This window comes from Antechinus flavipes, chromosome 4 (assembly GCF_016432865.1).
Source record: "Antechinus flavipes isolate AdamAnt ecotype Samford, QLD, Australia chromosome 4, AdamAnt_v2, whole genome shotgun sequence".
NCBI classification, from domain to species: domain Eukaryota; kingdom Metazoa; phylum Chordata; class Mammalia; order Dasyuromorphia; family Dasyuridae; genus Antechinus; species Antechinus flavipes.
Genome location: NC_067401.1, coordinates 252,642,994 through 252,667,810, shown reverse-complemented (window position 1 = coordinate 252,667,810; position 24,817 = coordinate 252,642,994). Strand labels below are relative to the sequence as shown.

The following is a 24,817-nucleotide window of genomic DNA, read 5'->3' as shown; positions in this document are numbered from 1 at the left end:
AATTGTCGTCTTCCTGTACTTTTTTTTTTTTTTTACAAACCAACTTTCAGAACAAAGGGTTTTAAATGAGAGACTTGCCCATATGATTATTGTATATGTGTGTTTATAAATATATAAAAATATGTATATATACACACATACACATATGTATAATACACAATAATAACTTAAATTCTTTTTAAACTTGAAATTATTTTATTGAAATTTACAACTTAAGAAATTTTTTGTATGATTATTTGAAGAAATATTATAGAAAAAGATGACTGAACATTAGATGATCTGTAGGATATTTCCACTTGGTTGTCTCATCACTTAACATATCTAAAAGAAAACTCATCTTTACTCCTACACTCTCCACAGCCTCATAAAACTGCCCCTCTTCCCACCTTTCCTAATTCTGTTTATCACTATCCTTGCCACTGAGCCTCAAAAATCTGAGTCATTTTTGACTTTTCTTTGAATCTAACCATCTGTTATATTTTGTTGTCAAAATTCTTTCTTTTTAAAGAAATTCACCTTAGATCTAAAATTCTTATTATACTCTTTCTATCCTTTTTCCAATCCTGATTGCTTCAGTCCTTTTCCTTCAGTTCTTCCAAGGTAACTTCTCTCACTTTTCAGGTTTGTGTTGCCAAGTTTTGTCATTTTTTCTTCCACATGACCAAATCCTCCAGGATGACCAAGCATCCTCTTCTCTGCTTAAATTGGCATGGCACTGATTTAAACCTTTATCACATCTCATCTGTTGTAATCTTTTACTAGGCTTACCTTTGCTTGTTGCTTGCCCTCCCAGACCCATGTCAAAAACCTGCAGTGATTTCCTCTTACCAGGAGTACAGACTCCCTGTTATATTGTCCCTATTGTAAGAAGTACTAACTTCTTTATGGGGCATTTGAGGTTCTTCTTTTTAACCTTATTTATTTATTTGCTGGGTCGATTGGAGTTAAGTGACTTGTCTAGGGTCACATAGCTGGGAAGTGTTAAGTATCTGAGACCAGATTGGAACTCAGGTCCTCCTGACTTCAGGACTGGTGCTCTATCCACTGTGCCACTAGCTGCCTCTTAATCTTATTTTATATTAATTCTTTTATGAAGTCTTTAGTTTTCAGCTAAAATAGACTTTAGGTGTTCCTCAGTTATTTTGCCAACTTTGCTATTTATAAATATAAACTACTACCCATGCCGGGAATGCACAACCTTATTATTCTTGCTATAGAAATTCTTTTTCTTAAAGGAAATAATATGACCATTATTCATGAAGCTCTCTCTGAAAGCCTTCCCCAATCCTATTTCCATGGCATTCTTCAAATTTTTTTTTATAGTAGGGTGTCAAACTCAAGACTTAGGCTCATAAAGTTACAGTGAAGCTTTCCCAGATCAAAATGTAATGGGGGATGGGGAGGGCAGCTGGGTGGCCCAGTGTATAGAACACTGGCTTTGGAATCAGGAGGATCTGAGTTCAAATGTAAGTCACTGACACATGATTTACTAGCTGACACATGATTTATTAGCTGACCCTGGGCAAATCACTTAACCCCATTTGGCTTGGTTCTTTCCCCTCCTCCCTCAATGAATAATCAAATAAATACAAATATAATGCAGTATGGATAATGTTAATATGTGGTTTTCTAGGTCAATATGTGGCTCTCAGAAATTTATTTATATTTGAATTTTACATCACTGTCTTAAGAGTTGCTCTTTGGATTTTTCTTTTACTCCACAAAATTTTTTCCTTTTTTTTTTTTTCTTCTTGTGCCCTTATTCCTTTTTTTTTTTTTTTTTTTTTGAGTTTGTCTATCCATTGCTTGACACACACACACACACACACACACACACAGTCTCTCTTTCTCTCTCTCTCTCTCTCTCTCTCTCTCTCTCTCTCTCTCTCTCTGTCTCTCTCTCTTTCTCTCTCTAATAGCAAAGTTGAGCAAGCCAACCACAACAAAAAAGTGAAAATACTATGTTGTGATCTACCCTTAGTTCCCACAGTCTCTCCCTGGGTGCAAATGGTTCTCTTCATCACAAGATCATTGGAATGGCCTCATACATGTACATTTTTCAGTATAATTGTTAGGTCTGAAGGAGCATAAATGAAAATGTGTCCATCTTATTTCTTATTTTCATAGTGGAGGTATTGTGCATAACCACTCTTCACATTGAAGACTGAGGGTTGCTATCATTAACACTGATTATTTTACTGTCTTGTATTACAGTTATACTCTGGATCTTATTGGGATGCAAAGAACTTTTTTGTACCTAAACTAGTTAACTATATTGCTGTACTTTCTGAATTCTTGTGTTTGATTTTTTTTAATTATCTTTTTTATATCTTCAGTGTCTCCTGTAGTTTCTCATTTTCTGCTTGCTTTCCTAGAACAGTTTTCCCCCACAATATCCTGATTTACTAATTCTTATTTTTGGTAATTTAAAAAATTAGGCAACCTTTTATCCTTTTTAGATCTGTGTATTAAGAATAAAGAGCTACTAATTACCTTCACTAAAATCTTACTTTTCTGCCTCATTGTATCATGGAGATTACTTCAGTGTCTTGAACATTGGACTTTCTGAAAAGAAATTCTGGCAGCTCCTATCATGCTAAAAAAAAAATCCAGTCAGACCTATTGATATAGTATATGTCTATTGGAAAGGAATAGCTTAGCCAACTCATGAGTTAACTCTGCCCTCGGTTGATTGTTGGTAATTAAGTTACAGATTCATCAACTCTTAAAGAATCTTCTAATTTTTAAAAAGTGCATTTGTGGTGAGAGTACTCACTGAGGAAATCAGAGCTCCTTGATGTTTTAGCATCAAGTCCCTGAAGCTTCTTGAAGCCTCCTGATGTAAGGGCTTGATGGACTTTTCCTTGAGTAAAGTGCAAATATTTTAGGGAATAAACTTTATCACATCTGTTCTGACTGGTCAGAATCCTTTTTTGCTTACTTCTTGGTTTTTTGACTATGATCCAGATAAGATTGTTGCATATTATGCCCAGTTTTATACATATATTTTGAACTGCTATATCTTATATAAAAATTTCTTGAATTTAGGTTTTTTTTTTTTGCTTGTCAAAAATGTATTAAATTTGGAATAACTTTAATTGAATCTTAATCATTGAGATCATGGGCTACCAAGATTTTTTTTGTTGTATGAGCCAGTCTCTTGCACATAGTAGATACTGAATAAAATTAGTATTCAATTTAATAGAACTAATAGTGGTTATTTTAATTTTTCTTAGGTGTTATGAATGTTACTTAAATCTATAAAGTAAAGAATCACTTTATTTTAATCTGTATTTTATGGACAAGATTGCTTTTCTGCTTTCTTTATTATGTAAGGAATAAAATACTGAATTATAGGCAAACTTCTGATATAAGATTTTTGCTCCCTTTAGCATGGTGTTAGTTTGTATATTCAGGATAAAGAAGGTTTATCAGCTTTGGATCTTGTAATGAAGGACAGACCAGCCCATGTAGTATTCAAGAATACTGGTAAGATATTTTTATGAACACACATTTTTCATAGTTTTATAGATTTAGAGCTGGAAGAGTTATTTAGTTGACTCTTTCATTTTTTAGATGAGGAAATTGAGATCCATACAAGTATATTATTGGGGAATCCTAGCAATATGCTCAAGAAAATGTGTATTTAAATTGTTCCATTCTGCCTTTGCTACCTTTTAGACATAAATTTAATCGGGGAGGGGGGAAGGGGGTAGAGGGCAAAGGGGAAAAGAAGAGAGAGGGGAACGGGGAGGATTAAGAAAATGAGATCTAGTCTTGGAGGAAAAAGTGACAATTTAATGTGTATTCAATAAATAGTTTAGCATAAAGGGAAGAAGGTAGAGAAAGAATGAACATGGCTCCACCTACTAATTTGACATAATACCAGTCTAATTTTTTTTTCTTGCTTTGAAAATGATTGAGGGGCAAAGTAAAGTGCTTTTCATTTGATAAACAGAGAAGGAATTGAATGAAAGCTGCCTAAAAATGAATGAAAACAAGGATGCTCCATTCCCCACTTCTTCAAGCACTGAGTTATAGTTACTTCAGTAGCTAAAGTATTTTTTTTTTATTATAGGTACTACTACCATACCATCTATGATGCAAACTTTAATCCCTACAATTGAAACTGATATAAAAAAATAGACATAATTGTATTATAAGATTTGGTTAACCCTTCAAATTGAAACTAACAATTTGTATCAAAAACCTAGATGTAATATTAATCCTAATGTTTTATATCATTTACCAAAAACCAATCAACCAACCCTATTGAAAGTGAGGATTTCCCTTAGTAACCAGTATTGAATTCCACATTGACTGATTTAAGGTTTTTCTGTTTGGAAAACTATCAGGGATTATCTTAATAGTCTCAAAATTCAAGTAACTTGAAAGCTTTGTTATAAACATGATTGTATTCTCAATTTTTAATTTTGTTATACATATTTAATTTAGTAAAGTTAAACATGCTTATAAATATCAATGCTAACAAAAGTGAGCTTTTATTTAAAAAAAGAAAAATAAAATGAATATTTATTTTCATCTTAGATCCTACAGATGTCTATACTTGGGGAAATAACATAAATTTTACTTTGGGTCATGGAAGCCAAAATAGTAAGCATCATCCTGAACTGGTAGATCTCTTCTCCAGAACTGGAATTTATATCAAGCAGGTATTTATATTATAACATTTAATACTTTTAGAATCCTAAATAACAATAGCTGTCTGTCTGATAATTTAGGATTTTATTTAAATTAATGTTTAACAGCTAAGAAATATGTTTTCGTGACAAAATTAGTCCTATAATAATATATTCTTTTCTAGCATGAACTTGATTATATTTCTTTTTATTTAGACTAATTATTGAGGCTTTGAAGCTATTGCATTAGCTGGTCCTTGAAGGAAAGCAAGAGGTGGCGATGAGAAAGAATAGAGTTCTAGGCATGGAAGACAGGGAAAATTCTCAGTTGGAAAATAGAATGTGGTGTTTGAGAAATAGCAAGGAGGCCCCTGTCCCTGGCTTATAGAGTATTTGGAGGTGAATAAGAAGAAAGAAAACTGAGAAGGTAAGGAGAGTGCTAGGTTATGAAGGACTGAATGTTAAGCAGATTATTTTATATTTGATTCTAGAACATGATAGGGAGCCACTGGAGTTTATTGAGGGGAAAAGGAAAAGGGAAGATAACATGGTTAGATTTGTACTTTAGAAAGACTGCTTTCAATAGCTAACTGGAAGATAAACTGGAATGGGGAGAATTTTGAGTCAGGGAGACCAATTAAAAGGTAGTACAGTAGCGCAGAAATGTGGTGATAGGCTTAGACCTGTACTAGGGGGCTGTGTCAGGGGAGAGGAGGTATATTAGAGACTTGTAAAAAAAAAAAAATCCAGATTGAATATGGGCAATGAGAAAGAATGGGGAATCCAGAATACACTTAGTTCTGAACCTGGGTTATGGTTGATGGCAGTACCCTTGTAAAAGGTATGTGTAGGAGAGGGGAGAATTCCAGGGGAAAAGAAATGAGTTCAGTTTTGAGTTGAAATTGTCTATGAGACATCCAGTTTGAGATGATGTCTAATGGACTATTGGAAATGGAAATTTGGAGTTTTAGAAGGAATTAGGACTAGCTAAGTAAATTTGAGAATCATCAGCATAGAGACGACAATTGAATGCATATAAGCTGATAAGATCACCAAATGATATTGTATAGAGGGAGAAGAGGTCTTTGCCTAGAAACCTGGGAAACACCCTCTTTAGGGTTGTTTGGATGAAGAGTTAGAAAAGAAGAATGAGAAGGAACAATCGGAGGAAAAGAACTCAGTAGAGTAGTATCATGGAATCCTAGAGAGAAGAGAATATCAAAAAGAAATAATAATTGACAAAGTCTGCAGAGATATCCAGAAGGATGATAATTGAGAAAAAGGCTATAAGATTTTGCAACTAAGAGATACTGATAACTTTAGATAGAGCAGTTTTGGTTTGAATAATAATGTCAAAAAAACCAGATTGTAGAGGGTTAAAAAGAAAGTGAGAGGAAAGAAATTGGAGACAGATAGTAAATCATTCTCTTAAGGAATTTAGTCACTAAAGGGAGGAGAAATATGGGATAATAACTGCAGATGAACGGATCAGTTGAAAATGTTTTGAGAATGGAATTGTTGGAGTGAATTGGAATTCTTGGTTAGCCAGAAAACAATGGAATTTTTCAACTGGGTTGGGGAGAAATAAAAAATAAAATTACCCTTTTCAAAACTTAAAGCAGCAGCAATACAAAGAACAAAAGAAAGGTACTTCTATTGTTAATTTTTTGCATATATAGTTTTTCAAATTGCATAGGGATTATTATTCTTTTCCTCCTGAAGACATATATCTAGAACTTTTGTTAGACTGTATCTTTCTCTTTGTCTAGCCATGTCATCATTTGTTTTTTACAAGATGATAAATACACAAATGTTTGTTATATAGATAGATTCTAAGTATTTTGTTTAAAGACTAGCCTAGTTTATTTTGGTAAGAGAACAGGCCATTTATGGGTGTAAACTTTTGATCTGAGAATTATAGACAGCTCACATAATTCTTCATTGTCTAGCTTTTCAGTGCTGTTTTAATCTTAGGAAATGTTTGGTTCCTGAGTAGTCAGATAATATAGTTCATCTTCATGCCCTTCAATGGCTGATTTTCTTTCACCTACCACATCTAATCATTTATCAGTACCATTTCTTAAATATGTCCCTTTCCTTCCTTTTGCATGGCCACCATCTTAATGTAGATATTATGTTCACTTAAACTACTGCAATTACTTCCTTATTGACCTCTCTGTGGCTTAAGTCTTTTCCTTCACTAGAATCATAGTTTATTGGTTATAGCTGCCAATATTATATTTCTAAAGAATAACCTGATAGTGTTATTCCTCTGTTGAAAAAATACCAATGTCCTTTTATTGCCAGTAGGCAGTAACTCTTCTTAATGGACTTCTTTTAAGCTTTTCACTGTCTGTTTTCAGTCTGCTTTTCAAAACTGATTATATATTATACTTCTTAACTTTTATTTGTTTTTCTTGTACTGTAGCTTATCTCATATATGTATGAAGGAATGAAAAATCATTTGTTAATAAGCTCATAGTATATGCTAAGCACTGTATCTTTGAATAGATAGTTCCCAAAGCCTGGAATATGCTCCTTGCTTACTTGTGCTTTATTTAGAATCCCTTAGCTCCTTTCAAAGCTTAGCTTGTGTCACTTCGTACTGGAAGTTTTTCATGAATCCCCCTAGCTTCTGTATTTATTTATATGTATGTGAATTGTTTTCCCTTATAGAAATTATATTAAGTTTCTTGGGGGAGGTACTATCTACTTTTTTTTTTTTTGTATGTCCAGTGCTTAGCATATAGTAAGTCACTGCTTAATAAAACTTTGTTGATTGAGGATTTTAAATTCCCTTCACTTGGTCTCTTTTGTAAGGTCGTATCTAGTTCCTTATCTTTTCTTTAATATTTTTAAATTTAAATGTAATTATAACTAGGAAGTATATTTTGTGTGTGTGTGTGTGTGTGTGTATGATTTTTAATAAAATTCTTTTTTTCCTCCTAGGTGGTACTTTGTACCTTTCATTCAGTTTTTCTGTCTCAGAAAGGGCAAGTTTACACTTGTGGTCATGGTCAAGGAGGACGCTTAGGCCATGGAGATGAACAAACATGCCTGGTATTTTGAAAAGCAATTTTAACACATAATTTATTTACTTTTATAAAGTTTTGATTAACTGGAATTTTAATTTTCAGTATATTTTCACTTGGGTTATCTTGTTTAAAAAAATGCTATAGCATATATAAATAATGTGAGAAATACACTAAAACAAATTAACTGCAGTCTAAGATCATGCATTCAAATCTTTTTCATCAAAGAAAATTATGTATATTATCATTCATGTACTTATTACTCATCAAATGATCAGCAAGAATTTGAAATAAAAATAAGTTTTGGTTTAATTCACAGTTAAAAGATTATATTAATCCCAAATATTCCAGTTACATATGGTTTTATTTTATATTAAATTTCTTTGTTAAAAGTTTGTGGTTTAAGAATTTAGGGCATGGTTTTCTTATAAAACTCAAATTTTCTTTTGATACCTAATTTCATGTCAGTGAGGCTAAGTTATAGGATTCACATAAAATCTATTTTTTTGTTTTTTTTTGTTTTTTAAAAAACCTTTTCTCTTTAAAAGTCATCTGAAAAAGCTTTTCATTTGGCATATTTGCCATTATAAAAGATGTGATGAAGTGGAAAGAAAGCTAACATAAAAAGAGACTATCCATAGTTTACATTGTTTAAGCAATTTTAATACATCATTTGTTCAGTTTTATAGGGTTGATTAATTGGAAATTTTAATTTCCAGGGTACAGGGTTTATAGTACCTCTACTTATGTTTTCTTCAGTCAAGGTTTTGTGTGAACAAACCCTGTTTGTTCAGGGTCAATAGTATGTCAGTACTTTTTGAGCTCTGACTGGTGACTGTGCTTGAAAAGACACATAAATAGAGTTATGGGATGTACTGTTATTTTCATACAACACTGAACATTTTGGGCAGAGATCTCCCTTTGTTGTTAAATAACTAAAACAGTTGTAAAATAACTAAAACAGAAAATACTAGATTCAAACTAAATAAGTAGTAAATATTGGTTGTATTATTTCATTTAAGTAGCTGGCAGTTTTGTTCTAAAGAAACCCATTCTTTTATAAACTGACATCTTCCTTGAGGAAAAGGGAGCATTTACTTTGTGGAGAAATAACCAATTCATGGATTTTCTTTTGAACTGTAGCACCTAGAGTTATTTCGTTTTTTCCTTAGAATAAATGTGTGATAATAAATTTAATAATCCTTTGTATTTTAGGTCCCTAGACTGGTAGAAGGACTAATTGGTCATAACTGCTCCCAAGTGGCAGCTGCTAAGGATCATACTATTGTTTTAACTGAGGAAGGAAGTGTATATACTTTCGGTCTAAATACTTTTCATCAATTGGGTATTAGTCCTCCACCAGCTAGGTGCAGTGTTCCGAGACAGGTAAAATTCTCTTTAATTTTCAACCACACTTACTAAAGTAATCAAAGATAATAGGATAGTAGCTTATTTTCTTTACAATATATCATTTAGACATATAAACATTTATAATCATATATTACATATCAAATTTGTATGTTGGTCTTTTCTTGTTTTTTTATTTCAAAATTAGTGCTACATGTCACTTTGTTTTTATTTTTTAAATCAAGACAGTGGCTGTCTTACTACACTGCTCTATTCAAAGTCAGGAAGATGTGGGTTAAAAACCATGGGTAAATCACTTAATTTTGCTGAGTTTCAGTTTCTTTATCTGTAAGATGATTTTGTGAGGTGTGCTGCACATGGCCATGAGCATTCACTTATGTGAAAGAGAGAATTCCCTTTAGAGCAGAGACTAGTTTTTTTCCTTATTTGATATCCAGCACTTCGTATAGTATCTGGAACATTATAGGTGCTTAATAAATGTATGTTGTATTATGGATTATAAAGGTTCAAGTGAGATTATAAACGTAAAGCACTTTTGACTTTTAAAATACTAGATAGATGTCATTGGTATTATTATTTGTAGCAAATAGATCAGTAAATAGAATCTATTAGTGATCAAATGCTTTCTAGATCTACTTAGAAAAGAAACTCAGGAGACAGGACAGTTGACCATTTTGTGGTAGATACTGTATAATTATACAATCTTTATTGTTGTAGATATGTTGAATAAAATAAAAATTTATAAGTTTGCAGATGACTAAAATGAGATAAATGTTCTGACTTATTACAGGGAGACAAGTTTCTAGATAAGTGCATTATTTTTTTTTTCATGCTGATTGCTTAAATAAACTGATAAATGTTAAATTTTAGACTTATTGAAGGGAATCAAATTTTGAGATAAGGATGTCATTTTTTTCTTGTTACAGATTGGTTAAGTGAGCCTTAATTTTCCGTTCAACCACTTTTTAAATGAATTAACCATAGAACTCCATATTTGAATCATTTTATCCACCCTTAAATGCTGGATAACAATGAACATATACTTGCCACAGATATCATTTATTTTTATGTATAGATTCAGGCAAAAAATCTGAAAGGAAGAACAATTATTGGAGTGGCTGCAGGCAGGTTCCATACAGTGCTATGGACTAAAGAAGCTGTTTACACTATGGGACTAAATGGTGGACAACTAGGTGAGAGACCTTTATTAATAAGACATGAAATTTAAATAATTTTAAAATCTTCAAAAATAATATTTTATAATTTAACTAATTTATTCAATCCTTTCTAGGATATTTGCTAGATCCCAATGGAGAAAAGTGTGTAACGGCTCCCCGACAAGTCTCAGCTCTGCATCATAAAGATGTTATTGTATCCTTGGTTGCTGCAAGTGATGGTGCCACAGTGTGTGTTACAAAGAAAGGAGATATTTATTTACTTGCAGATTATCAGTGCAAGAAGATGGCTTCAAAGTATGTATTTACCTGTTAAAGAATAGTTTTTGATTTAATTTGTCTCTATGGCTTTAGGAATTTGTATTAAAACATAGGCATACATATACATATATGTGATGCATGTGTAGATTGCTTCGTTGGGTATAGGTGGTAAATAATTTTTTCCATTTATGTATAGTATTAATGATATTCATCGATATATAGAATTTAAGAATAGTAGAGATCATTTTAACTCAATCTCCTCTTTTTAAAGTTCTTCCAGAATAGTTAGGTGGTTTATCTGAAGCCAGGTTATCAGTTACTTGTATTTTGGCAGTATTTGCCTCAAACATGTGACCCTCTTGCCACCTATTTCCACCTATCAAAGCAGTATGTAGTTATTAATAATGTCTCATTTTCTAGAGTGCCATATTTAAGTCTTGTTTCCCTAATTCTGATTTCTTCCCCTCCCCCCTTCAGCATCAAATTCTAGTCTAATTTATCTCTTGACTCCAAACACTTTTTCCTTCAAGTGGCTTTTTTTTTTTTTTTTACAAATTCCATTCTTTTCTGTTACTAAGCCTGCTCTATCCTCACTCTTTAACTTTTGTTTCTTTAATTCTTTAACTTGTTTCTAGCTGTTTAGAACCTGCTAACCCAGTCATAGCTACTTCTTGTATGTGGCCTGTGGTTATTTCTGAGTTTTGTTTGTCTTAGGTGATGAATAGTGGAAAGGTGAGATGTCCAACTGTTGGTCTTTGTCATTTTTAGGGGTTTGATTGAACAATGGGAGTTTTAAAAATAAGAAGGTAAAAGTTATCAGTGGGGTACTCTTTGCTTTTGATACTCTCATTTTTGGCTGAAGCTTGTGCAATGTTACATTGTTGTTTTAGGCATTTCTATGTTATTCTTAATTTTTTATGGTAGAACAATGCTGTTTTTTGGCTTGTCAGCAGCAAACAAGAACAGCAGTTTTCAAGTCAGAGGATCTGTATTCACAATCTAAATCAAATACTTATTTACTGTGTAACTTTGGGCAAGTTATTTAACCTCCTTGGGTTTCAATTTCCTCATCTGTAAAATGGGAGCATTGTGCTAGATGGACTCTAAGGTCTCTTTTAGTTTTATATTATGATCCAACATAATTAATGTATATGATTACTTTGTTTCACCCCCAAAATTCATGCCTAAATAGTATGTTTCTGTCTTTCATTAACTTAGATTATTTGTAGATTTTGTGATAGATTTGAATGCTTTTTGGAGTAAGGCTATTGCTTGCTGCGTCTCAGGATCCCTTACATAGGTGACCAATATAATGAACGAGTTCTTAGAAAATTGCTTGAAGAAGCTCACATTAGGTGCCAGATTACTTAGATTTGTTTGGAGTTTTGAAACTAATAATGTTTCCATTGCTGGAGAAGCAAGTGGGAATGAACAGTGTACGTGGAATGGATCCCTATTCAGATAGGTGGAGTGAACTACAAATGTAGCTGAGTGCCCCTTGCAGAGATACAATCTGGAGTGGGAATGAGGATGTTGTGACTCAGTGAGAGGGGTCAGGAGAGAAGGAACATGCAGTATGAGAGTACATTGAGGATAAGAGCTGTTTGATTTTTGTCTTTGTGTAATTAGATCCTAGTACAGTGATTTACAGGCATACCCTTCAACCTGATTTTTCTTAGCACGAGAAAATGCCAAGCATATAAAGGGAAGTGAAAACTTAGAATAAAGAAAAGTTTATCAACATTAGAGTAGAACTTCAGGAGGACCTAATAGAATGGGATGGTAGAGAGGAATGTGGAGAGTAGCGCTCTATAGCTGAGATAGACAGAGATGAGAGTATTGGCAAAAGTTATGACTATGAAAAAATTTTACCTCATCAGATTTCAACTCTGAATCATTGAGATGAGAAATACAGGAGCCAGGAATTTGTTTTCAATAGAAGGTGGGGAATGGGAAAAAAGAATCGATTGATCACTATGCTTCTCTAGCCCCACCCCTAACCCCCTAAAACAGTCCTGTTGGCTAAAAATGGAATTGATGCTTGGTAGTGAGGTGAGCATCTTTTGCCAGTTACTATAGGTACTTTAGAGTTTGGAATGAAGGGACAGTTCTGCTAAGATATTAGGGTTAGTAAATAGCTTGTATTCCAGTTTCCTGATGAGGCTGAACTCATAACTGATGAACTCAATAAGAGGCAATGTGGCACATATGAAAGACACTTGGTGCACAACAAAAGTATGCAACTTCCAAACCTTTGCTCTGTTTCTAACTTCTGAGTGAAAGCAGAGCAAGTTTCATCCCATTTCTATGTTAAAAGTCCTTCAAATACAAAACTTGGCAAGTGTTATGTCTTCCTTAAGTCATGTCCATGTTCTTTCATCTTTACCCAGTTCTTTTATCAGATTCTCATGGAGGATGAGCTTAAATCCTTTTATCTTAATTATTCTTCTTTGGACACTCTCTAACTTACCTTTATCTTCCTACATTGGTGCACAATGTAAATACAATACTTCAGATGTGATTTGACCCAGGCAGAGTACAGAGAAATTCTTATCTTCTTTCCTAGAAGTAATGTCCTAAGATTTTATTGAATCTTTTTGGCTGCCATATCATGTTATTGCTTTATATTAAGTTTATAGTCTGTTAACATCCCTCTTCCCCAATCTTTTTCATGAATTATTGTCTTACTTCCAGATTTTACTTGTAAAGTTGAATTTTTTGAACCTAAGTATAAAACTTCACATTTGTTCCTTTTAAATTCTACTTCACTAGATTTGACCCAGTATTTTATCCCATTTAACAAAATTTAAATCCTATTATTTTATGTATTAGCTATGTCTCTTAGCATATTTTTGCTATACATGTTATCATTAAAAGAAATCATTGTAAAAATATTAAATAGCCTAGGGTAAACCAAGTAGAGAGCCCTGAGTAACCACACTGAATATATTCCAAATGAATATCAAATCATTCATTACTGCTCTTGTGTCATTGAGTTCAGAATACATATAATTGTACTGCTTTCTAGCCTGTATCTCTCCATGTTTTCCCTACTGAAACTTTATCTCTGTGATAGATTTGAGTGCTCTTTGGAACAAGGTTATTGTTTCCTGAGACTCAGGATCCTTTCTATAGGTGACTGATGTGATGAATGAATTCTTTGGAGCTCAAAGAAGCTCACACTAGGTGCCAGCCTCAAAACTTCATAATATGAGATGGAATAAGCACAACCAGAAAACATCTGACACGAAGAGCAAGCACATAACTTCCAAACTTTGAGTACCTAAACATACAGCTCCTTAGTACTTTTGATATTCTGAAGCTCAGAAATCCCTTTATACCATTCTGTTTTTTTTTCTTCCTCTCATTAAAGAAAATTTAGATCTAATAGAGGAGAGACTGTGGCAAAGTTGCAATACTTGTGTCAGAAATTATTCTACTTTTCCTCCATATGCCTACCATAAACTCTAAGGGTAGATTTCTGATATCTACCCTTTGGGTCTTCCTTACCAATTTTACTGTCTTCAGATATGTAGGCTTATTAGTTAGTTATATTTCCAGAATTCTTTATGGATATAAAATATATAATAGACTAAGGAAGGTTTTTTGGTTTTCTTTTGGTCTGGGTCTTTGATTTCACCATGATAAGGCACTTTGTATAGATACCTTCTGGTGAAGTTGGCAACTTTTTCATTACTTATAAAGCTGAGAGAGTTGCCTGAGTTTCTGATAAGGTAGGTGATTTTTCTATTAATATATACCTAATATATGTTGAAGATAGGATTTTTGGGTATTCTAGGCTCTCAGTCTATCCCTATATCCATTATTCTATGCTTTTAATATATGTGTGTGTGTGTGTGTATGTGTGGTGTATCGTATGGTATCATATGTTCAAAAATGGCAATAAAATTGCGAAGTAAGTAAAAGATGGTTTTTGCCACCTTCTGACCTCCTCTTCCAAGATGCCCAATAACTTGCTTTATGTAATCATAGAGATTTGGTCAAATACCTCTACAGGATATTTGTATAAGAATGTTTTTGAGGCTGCAAGAAATGGGTCATTAATTGTTGGATTTCAGGCACTGTAACAGATGGAGAGATATTTTGGGATAAAGAATCTGTTCTTTATCCTTCAAATCATATTGTGTAGTTGACTACTTACTTATAGGGATATCCTTATTTTCCTTGCTTCTTAAATACAGATTGTATCTAGATCTTTAATATAGAAGATCACCTTGTTATGAAGTTAAAATTAATTAACAAAGAAAGCAATTTATGCAAAGCAAGCTAGTTTAGTATATTAGACGATGATTTTATGTCTTTTTAACCTAAAAGCTATGGTCAAAATTGCTCAAGTTATTAAGTACGGTGTAATTGGAAAAGCATAGAAGTATAGAGACATTTTCAAAACTAATCTTACAAAGAAGTGCATGTGATAAAAAAGACATCAGAATGGTTCTAGCTATTCAAAAATATCTCCTTATTTGTGGAATGATATTAGAACATAAAGTACTTCATAGTTTTATTAATTTGGTTTTTTCTTTGTTGAAATGTAAATAATTTTTGGAGAATTAAGTTTTTAGTAGAGGATTAGGGAAAGAGAATAAGAAAATATTTGCTACTTGTTGAAGAAGCAGGCAAGGTGGATAGATGCACAGGGGAAGGAGAAGGGAGACGCTGGTATCTAACTAAGACAAAATTCACAGTTTTTTTGTCATTTTACCTCAGTGGAGCTAGACAGTTCTTTGAAATTAAGCATTTTCTTTTTGGGGGGAATGCTAACTTGTTATTTTCTCTCCACTTAGGCAACTCAACTTGAAAAAGGTTCTTGTGACTGGGGGACATATGGAATACAAAGTTGATCCTCAGCATCTGAAAGAAAATGGGGGTCAAAAAATTTGCATTCTTGCACTGGATCAAGCTGGGAGAGTAAGTATCTTTAGTTTCTTTTATAACTAAATATATATAAGAATAAATAAAGATATCTAGGGATGTGTGTGTGTATTTTTTAAAATTTTGTTTCTCTAAATTATTTTGGAATTTAATATTGCATAATTAGGAGATATTTGAAGGGAACTATGATTACATCTAAATAAACACTTACTAATACTATTATATTACTCAGATAGTAATGTTCTATTAAATCCTAATTTAAAATAGCCTCTTTGCTGTTTTATAGAATGGAAGTAATTGTAGGCATTTTGAATGTGATTCCTTGAAAACCATATTGAAGCTCTACATTAGTCAGAATGAATTTCATAAATGTGAAATAGCATTTAACATACTTTTTTTAAATGCAAAAGTTATAAATTTGTAGCTCTGGGAAAAGACCACCACTATTGCCATCACCAACAAACCATAAAAATTCGAAGGCAGTTTATTGCAGTAAAGCACCTGGGTTTGAATCTTGGTTATTATTTTCTGCCATTATAAATTTGAATGAATCTCATCAGCCTTTCTCTACCTTTCTAGCTCTATGTTTATGGTGCAATGACTTTTTTCCTTCTTTCTTTTTATTTTAGATTTAGTAAATACTATTTCAGTACTTCACAACTTTCTTGAATTCATAGACTTGGGTATTTCTTCCACTAATGTTGGTTATAACTTAATAGAAGGACTTCATGAGGTGCACTAGTCTAACAAATTCATCACTTGGTGGCTAACTTTTCATGTAGGTCTTTGATAGATTTTTACTCAGTGCTGACCAGCTTGTTGAGATCTACTAGAGCAGTATGTGCACACAAACACATACATGCATATAGAGGTATAAACATATTATACTAGACTCACAGGTCTAGTCCTATACCTATTTTCTATTATAGAAAATTGGTATAGGACTAGACTTGTGAGTTTATTGACTGAAAGAACCTCCAAATGAAGAAACTATGAATTTGGATTAGTACCTTCTCTACCAGATCTCTTAGACTTACATTTTAAAGTTATGTAAAGCAGTGATGCTAATCTCAAATAGAGATATATGTACAGATCCTTGAAAGCTACTGATTGGCTTAGTTTTAAAATGTAATGCAGTGTGTGTTTTATTTTGTTAAATACTTCCCAGTTACATTTTTATCTCAGGCACACTTGAGGTGTGCTTAACTTCTTTGACCTAGAGCAATGGTTAAATGACATGCCTAGCATCATCTGTTATATGTCAGAAGAAGGATCTTAAAATCATCTCTGTTCATTATACTGTGCTTCCACTTGTGTGTAGAATTCAAATTAGTCTCTTATACTTGGTACAAAGAAAGAAGGAAAAATACCTCGAATATTTTCTTTTAAATATCTAGAATATTGACTTTTCTGCTCTGGGCTAAAATGTTCATAAACCATTACAGGGAATGACATTGATAAATATATAATAGGTTCTCTCTCCCTGTCTCTCCCTCTCCCTCTCTCCCTCTTTCCCTCTCTCCCTTTCTCCTTCTCTCCCTCTCCTTCTCCCTCTCTCCCTCTCCTCCCCTCTTTCCCTTCCTTGCTCCTCCTCTTCCCTTCTTCAGACCCCTTCCCCCCCACCCCCAACTATATGTACATGTATATATCTGACACAGATGATACTAAGAAAGCTACAGTTACTGGAGAATGATTTGTTCTGTAATTTCATACAGCCTTTTTTTCCCTCCAGTAATGGAACTAAAGTATGTTTTGGAATTGTTACCTATTTTCAGTCTGGAGTTTTAGAAGTTGAAGGCTAACCTTATAGCTCCATCTACTGGCATATACTCAACTTTTTTTTTCTCTTTAGTTTTATGTTCAAATATTTTAAGATGTTCAAAATAGTTTCAAGTACAAAATACTTTCAGATGGAGATTTTAAGTTATTTCCAGCAATAAGAAGAAGGAAGAAAAATAGGCTAAAATAGTAAACTAGTTTTTTACACTTGGCTTTGGAATTATATTTGGACTATATTCATTTAGAGTATAACTTGAAAAGAATGAAATAATTAGCAAATGTTTATTGATCATCTGATTAATTATATAATAATATATAATATATAATACACTATGGAATATAAATTAAGTTGTAGAACATAACTTAAAATTGCTCATGTTCTTTACACTGATTCCCATCTTTGTTCTTTTTATGGGCTTTCATTCTAGGTGTAGATAGGTCTCTAAGGTAAACCAACAATAAAATGCCATCTATTGGATCCTAGGACCTGAGTTTCAAATGTTTTCTTATTACATGGTACAATGTCGATCCATAAACGTTAAGTAACTTGTATTATCAGTTAAGAGAAAAGCTGAAATTGCCAAAAGATCTAGAGAAAATGTCTAAATAAATACCTGACCTATCAGCAGATAAACTAATCTTTGTCTCTTCCTTGTTGTAATGTACAGGAGAAAGGGTGTGTATTTTGTTTCTTTAATAGAGCTCCAAGTTCCTCATTTTAGCTCAGAAGAATGTTCAACCCTTGTAGATTTCCTTAACTCAGATGTACTAACATTTAGATAACACTTATTTATTTTTTATTTTTTTATTATAACTTTTTATTGACAGAGCCCATGCCTGGGTAATTTTTTTTTACAACATTATCCCTTGCACTCACTTCTGTTCTAACTTTTCCCCTCTCTCCCTTCACCCCCTCCCCCAGATGGCAAGCAGTCCTATACAAATTAAATATGTCACAGTGTATCCTAGATACGATATATGTGTGCAGAACTGAACAGTTCTCTTGTTGCACAGGATTCAGAAAGTAAAAATAACTTGGGAAGAAAAATAAAAATGCAAGCAATTTACATTCATATCCCAGTGTTCTTTCTTTGGGTGTAGCTGCTTCTGTCCATCCTTGATCAATTGAAACTGAGTTAGATCTCTTTGTCGAAGAAATCCACTTCCATCAGAATACATTCTCATACAGTATCGTTGTTGAGGTATATAATGATCTCCTGATAACACTTATTTTGTGCCAGACACTGTGTTGTATGCTATTATTATCTTACTTAATCCTCACAATAGCTCTGGGAGGTAGGTATTCTTAGTATCCCCATTTTTATAGAGGAGAAGGCAGGAGAACAGAAATTAAATGATTTGTCCAATTCACACAGCTATTAAATATCTGATATAAATTTTAAACTTGGGTCCCATTGGTCCACCTAGATATTTTGTATAAAAGCTGGTTTTTTTTTTTTTTTAATTGGCTCTTTTGTCTATTAAGGTTATGTTAGTTTTTTCTATAATGGCTTTTGGTATGGGAATAAAATTAGGCAATAAAGCCTTTTTTTCCTACCATTCATTTTCAGAATTTGATATACAGTTCCTTGAGTTATCTGGAGCTTTAGCCAAGGGTGATGTCATGTATACATTAATGTGTCACTGATTGCATTTCAAAGATTATTTCCTAATAATTTGGTCTAAAATTCCCTCTTTACCTAGAAATTGTAATAATGTTTTGAGAAAAGCAAAAGTATTAGAAAGATTAGCTTTATTTCACGCATTTAAGTTAATCATAAATGATGGCATATTTGAAAGAACAGGTTTAATTGTAGATGCCATTTTAATTGCAGTTTTTAAAGCTGATTTAAAGTATCTACTTTGGACAGTAGGTGGCACTCTTATCCCTTTTTATATTCAGTGTACCCTATTTCTTTAACTTGTATTTTTCATATTTTTAGGGGAGGATTTTCTCCAATTAGTACTCTTTGTATAAGTGTTTCTTTTAATATAGATTTAATCATTTTCCCTTCCCTCTCTTCCACTGGCACAAATGAATTGATTGTTACTCTTGAGATCTCTACAAGATTGTGTTTTAGAAACTGATTGGGATAGAGAGTACAGTTCCTATTATCTCTACATACTTACTTTTTAAAAAACTTTTTCTCTCCCTTCCTTTTGGCATGTGGTTTACTATTATTCATGGATATTTACAAAAAAGATTTTGCCTAATTATAACAAGAGTTCTTAACTTTATTTTGTGACACGGTCCCATTTAATAGTCTAGTGAACCCCTTGAACCCCTTCTCAGAATACTATTTATAAATAGATAAAATAAAGAGGATTACAAAGAAAACCAATTATATTGAAATAATTATCAAAATATTTTTAGTAAGTCAAGTTTATGAATTCAGTTTTAAGAATCCTGAATTATATATACTTTTATATTAAATATCAGCCTTATAAAAGAGGAAAAAAAATACATTTTGGTTGCTTTGTACTATTCCAGCTAACTTGTTTTCTTCCTATGATAAAATATTGTTATCTGAAGGGTGGGATTTAAAAGAAAGTATAAAGGCAATTCCAGAATAAATGTAGTATTATTAGAGGAAGATTCTTATCTCATTTGTCATATTAAAAAAAGACAAAAAATTAGTCCTATTTCCTCCTCCTCTTTTTCATTTGCTTTTTAAATGAAGTGTTTCTGATTTGAGTTGTGTTATGTCATAGGCATTGTCAATCTATCCTATACATCTCCATAAAACTCTTCCTTTTCTGAAGAAAAACAGTTAAGCAAAAACAACTGATAAAATATGCCAGATTGTGCATGCAACATTCTACTACCATTGTTTCACTCACCACTGTACTAAGAGCAGGGAAATGAATGTGTTTCATTGTTTATTCTCTGGGACCAAGATTGGGAAGTTTGACTGCCCTTTCATAGTGTTCTTGTGCTTTTACCCAGCCTGTCCTCTAACCCTGTAATATATTTCATATTTTCAGAATCCTTAGTTTCCTTCAAAACTCAGGTCAAGAGCCATCTGAATAATTTTCTGACCACTCCACCCAGCTCCCAGTACTTTTCTCTACGTATAGATTACCTTGAATATATTTATATAGGTACATTGTTGTATTGTAAATGTCAACTCCTTCAGGACAGAGATTATTTCTTTTATTGTATTTGTATTATCTCCCATATCTAGAAGAGCTTGAACATAGCAGGTACACAAAGTTTATTAGTTAGCTTATTATAGTCATTGTATCCATTGTCCACTTGTTTCTGCTTCTCTTAAATCAATTTATTGTCTTGCTCTGTTGTTGCTGTTAATAAGTATTCCTAATGATGGTTAGTATGAAGGATAAAATAGAATGAGAGCCTTGCCTTCTTTCCCTATTTTATACTCTGGCTCAAAATCATTTGCTTGCTGAGGTAAGAAGAATTTTGGGCATTGCTAATACCCTGATAATTGTCTCAAATAGAGCACTATGATCTCTACCCAGAGGTATCATAGAAAAAAAAAAAAAGACTTTGTCCTAGTCTGAAAGCACATTTCCTTACTTCTGCTGGTTGGCTATGGTCTGACTTGTCAGCCTGCCTTTATTATAAAAAGTCTTCTTGCCATCTCACTTATGGATGCAAGAGCTGAGATGGATGATTATTAGATGACTCTCAGAAGACTTTTCTCATCCTTCACTCCCTCTCTCCTTTCATTTTTCCTTCCCCCCCTTCCTTTTTTGCTTTTTTATATTCTTTTATGATAAAAGGAAAATTTGAGTATTCTGGAAGTTAAAGTTTTAAAAGATTTCTTTAATTCCCATAAAATTTAGATTTTGATTGATCAGATGTATTTGTTTTCCAATTGAATTTTGGTTTTATTCTAGGTGTTTTGCTGGAAATCAGTTAGCAGCTATATGAAACAGTGTCGATGGGCTTATGGTCGCCAGGTCTTCATGTCAGATATTGCTTTAAATAGGAATGAAATACTGTTTGTTACCCAAGATGGTGAAGGATTTACAGGGAAATGGCTTGAAGAAGGAAAAAAGAATACTGAAAGAAAAGGTCAGTGTATTTGTAGAGTCTGTTTTACATAAAAATATGTCTTGTTTTACAAGTGGTCTTACTTTCTTCCCTTACCTTTTTAGCAAAATTGTTCATTTTCTTACTTTGTGTATATCCAGTGGATCTTAATGTTTTCAAGCAATTTATTTGCTTGTTGTAATGAACAGCAGCTCAGGAAGTTGTAATTTTTTGCTATATTGTTCTCTGCTTAGAAGAAAAGTCAAAAGAAGAGTTATTTGAACATTATTAAATTCTATATATCAGAATTCTGTTCCAGAGTGCCTTCTATTCTCATGGTGCACTTTAAGATCAGCTCATGTTTGAAGAATAGAAGGTTTTTTTAAAAAAACTTAAACAATTGTGTATAACTTTTTTATTAATGCTAAATTTATTATGGAAAAAGAGGGGTTTTGTTTGCTTATTTTTTTGGGGGGAAAATCTAGTGAATATAATTGAAAATATAAATTACTTTATAATTTGGTCCATTTGCAGTTACTATTTGTAAATTAACACCTTTATCAATTTTCTGTAGAATATTTTTAATTGACTACATATTAAAAACTTTATAGGGTGATGTGTTAGCTTTACATTTTTGTCTTATCAGTTAATATGTGTATATTAGGAGATATGAACTACTTTTAAGATTATTTTCAAAATATAAATTTCAGTTTATCAACACCCTAGTAAAAGTCATGCAACATACACTTCATATTTAAGAAAATGAGAAAATGAGTTACGGTTTTTAAATTGGTATTTGGATTTCATTTTCCCTTGGAAGCAATGAAAATTTATATTCCCATATTGGCTTGCCCAAAACTTCATTAACAGATAATGACCTAAAATATAGTAGCCAACTACCTTGTGTATAATGTTTTTTGGGGAAAATGCATTGAGCATGTCAGATAATACACCTTCCTTCTTTTCCAGTGGAATAAAGGATTTATTCTTACTGTAGCTTTGTCTAGCAGTGATAGCAGGGACTCTGCTAGTACCAAGTTACTATTGCTGGCTTCTGAAATTTCGAGAAAGGGTTCTAACAAAAAAAAAAATCTGTCATCCGTGTCACTGGGGAGAGGTAGTAGTGGTAAGGAATGGACTAGGCTGTCAATTTATATGGAAAGGGGTAGTATGGTTAGGCCTTCCCATGAGAAGAAATACTTGTTATTCTGGCACATTTCCTCATCAGTTATCTATAAATCTTGGAAATTATTTCATTTTCCCTGGACTGCTTTAAGAAATATCACATACTGCACTTTTAACATTTTCACTTGACTTTATTCAGATCATAATTGTAGGAATTAACAAAATTCTAAACAGAACCATCACAAATAAGGATTAAATTGTGGATAGCTGTATACAAAAAACTTTAGGAAGGCTAATTTCTGAGTTTAGTAGATTATTTAGGACATTTAATTTGTCTTGTGGAGTCTCTTAAGTGGGGGCTCAGAAGATGAAATAAAATGTAGCTGGGGCTACTACTGGGGTTGAGGGGAACAACAGAGAGAATAAAGGAAATGCTGTTACTGATTCAAGATGGAAAAAGTAGTTTTAGAGTCGGAAACAGGGACAAATGGGCACAGTGAGAGAGAGAGGTGGTGAGGAAAAGTCCTAAGTAATAGCATTAGAGAAGATTAAGAAATTTTTGTAATCACCACATTTTCTCTGGTAATCTTTAAAAGAAAATAAAATAGATGAAGGTAAATGGGTCATTGCTTAGGATTCAAAACTAAACATGAATTATGTTTTGATAAGTTATTTGGAATTATCTGTAGCATTCTGCAGTTTATGATAAGGCATAGTTCACCCATCAAATGCCATATATATGTATATGTGTGTGTGTGTGTGTGTGTGTGTGTATGTATGTGTATGTATGTATATGTATATGTATACATATAACACATAATACACACACACACATATACATATATATATATTCCCATTATTATTATTTTGTATTCTACTAAAATCTTGATTTGATATTTTAATATGGCATGGAAGTGACTTTGGTTTCTCTAAAGATTATGCTAGTGGTTACAGCCAAGATGGTGAAGTAAGAGAAAGTAGGACAGTGAAGCTCTTCCACACCTACTCCAGAAATGATCTGAGAACACCAATGAGTGGAAAATCAAACAAAAAGCTTCAAAGCATCATCTTCATAGCCCAAGACCATAAATTTGACTTATATACATGGAAAACAAGTCAGGAACTATGGAATAAGATCCCTGGCATAATGGACTCATTATTCGAGAGTCTTGATATAGTTGGACAGTGTAGGATGCCCAGAGCTTTTCTTCTGATTTTATACTCAACTCCTTGTCCAACACAGCACCTGGGGTCTAGAACATGGTCTCAGAACCTCAAGTATCAACCAGTGCATATTATGCCCCCAGTCTTTGTTAGCAGTAAAGAAGGATCTTCTAGATGCTTTCATTCCAGCCTGCAATACTGGATTGCTCAAAGCAGATTGCTTGAAAAAGTAATTAAACAACAACAACAAAAAAAGATTAACAATTATTGTGAGGCCAGGGTTAGTCAGGACACAAAATCAAAAGAGAACTCCAGAACACCTACAAGCAAATCCTTGAAGCAAAACACAGCTTTATCAAAAGATCAGTTAGAATTCTTTGAAGAAATGTGTAGGAATTGAAAAATGAATTTAAAATCTTATTTTAAATGAAATGAGAGGTAGAGGAAAGAATTGGAAAAGAAAGGGGAACTATTGAGCAAGACTTGGAATTAACAGCTTAGCACTAGAGATACGAGACCAAATCCAAGTAATTATCTTTCTGAAAATTATTCCATAGAACTACAAGAAATAATAAAGCAAAAAGTTTAAAAAATGGAAGGAAATGTATCAAAAAACAACTGATCTGGAATATTCAAAGAGAGAGAATTTAAGAATTATTGGATCAACTTAAAGTTATGATGAAAAAAAAAAAACCTGGTTATCATAGTTCAAGAAATCATGAAAGAAAACTGTCCAGATTTCTGAGAACCAAAGAACAAAGTGAAAATAGAAAAAAAAAAAATCCATTGGTCACTTTCTGAAAGAAACCCCAAAATGAAGATTTCCAGGAATGTTATAGCTCTAAGTTAAAGCTTTCAAGTTAAAGGAAAAAAGAATACTGCAAGCAGCCAGAAATGAAAGAATTCAAATACTGAAGAATTACAATTACATAAAAGCTATAGAAGATTTAGCAGCTTCTATTTTAAAGGAGTGGAGAGCATGGAATACAATATTCCGAAAGACAAAAGACACAATAGTTTACCCAGCAAAACTCAGATAATTCTACAGGGGGAAAAGTGGATTTTTAATGAAATAGAGGATCATCAAGCATTCCTGATGAAAAAACTGGATCTGAATAGAAATTTTGAGCTACAAAACACAGGAATAAAGAAAAACATAAAAAAGGTAAATACAAGAGATTGGTTAGAAAACAAAAGACTATAAAAATGAAGTGTTTGCATTCTAGAGAGGGGGGAGAATATAAACTTTTTTTTAAGAACAGTGATATAAGCAGGGGTATTAGGAGGAAGTTAAATAAAGTGGAGGGCCTGGGAATGATTTTTGTGTTTTCATGGTCTTAGAGGAAAGACAAGGCAATGGGAAATCATGTACTAGGTAAA

The 24,817-nt window shown here is 32.7% G+C and overlaps 1 protein-coding gene across 3 annotated transcripts in view; it reads left to right on the top strand.

Moving 5' to 3' along the window:
- Window positions 1-24,817, top strand: part of IBTK (inhibitor of Bruton tyrosine kinase) — a 95,357-nt gene that overhangs the window by 18,836 nt on the left and 51,704 nt on the right. For all 3 annotated transcript variants that reach the window (XM_051997323.1, XM_051997322.1, XM_051997321.1), the window contains exons 3-10: window positions 3,393-3,489; window positions 4,549-4,673; window positions 7,590-7,700; window positions 8,888-9,058; window positions 10,116-10,233; window positions 10,332-10,512; window positions 15,282-15,405; window positions 21,013-21,190. In XM_051997323.1, the coding sequence (XP_051853283.1) occupies window positions 3,393-3,489; window positions 4,549-4,673; window positions 7,590-7,700; window positions 8,888-9,058; window positions 10,116-10,233; window positions 10,332-10,512; window positions 15,282-15,405; window positions 21,013-21,190 (1,105 nt within the window). The remainder of the gene's footprint in view (window positions 1-3,392; window positions 3,490-4,548; window positions 4,674-7,589; window positions 7,701-8,887; window positions 9,059-10,115; window positions 10,234-10,331; window positions 10,513-15,281; window positions 15,406-21,012; window positions 21,191-24,817) is intronic.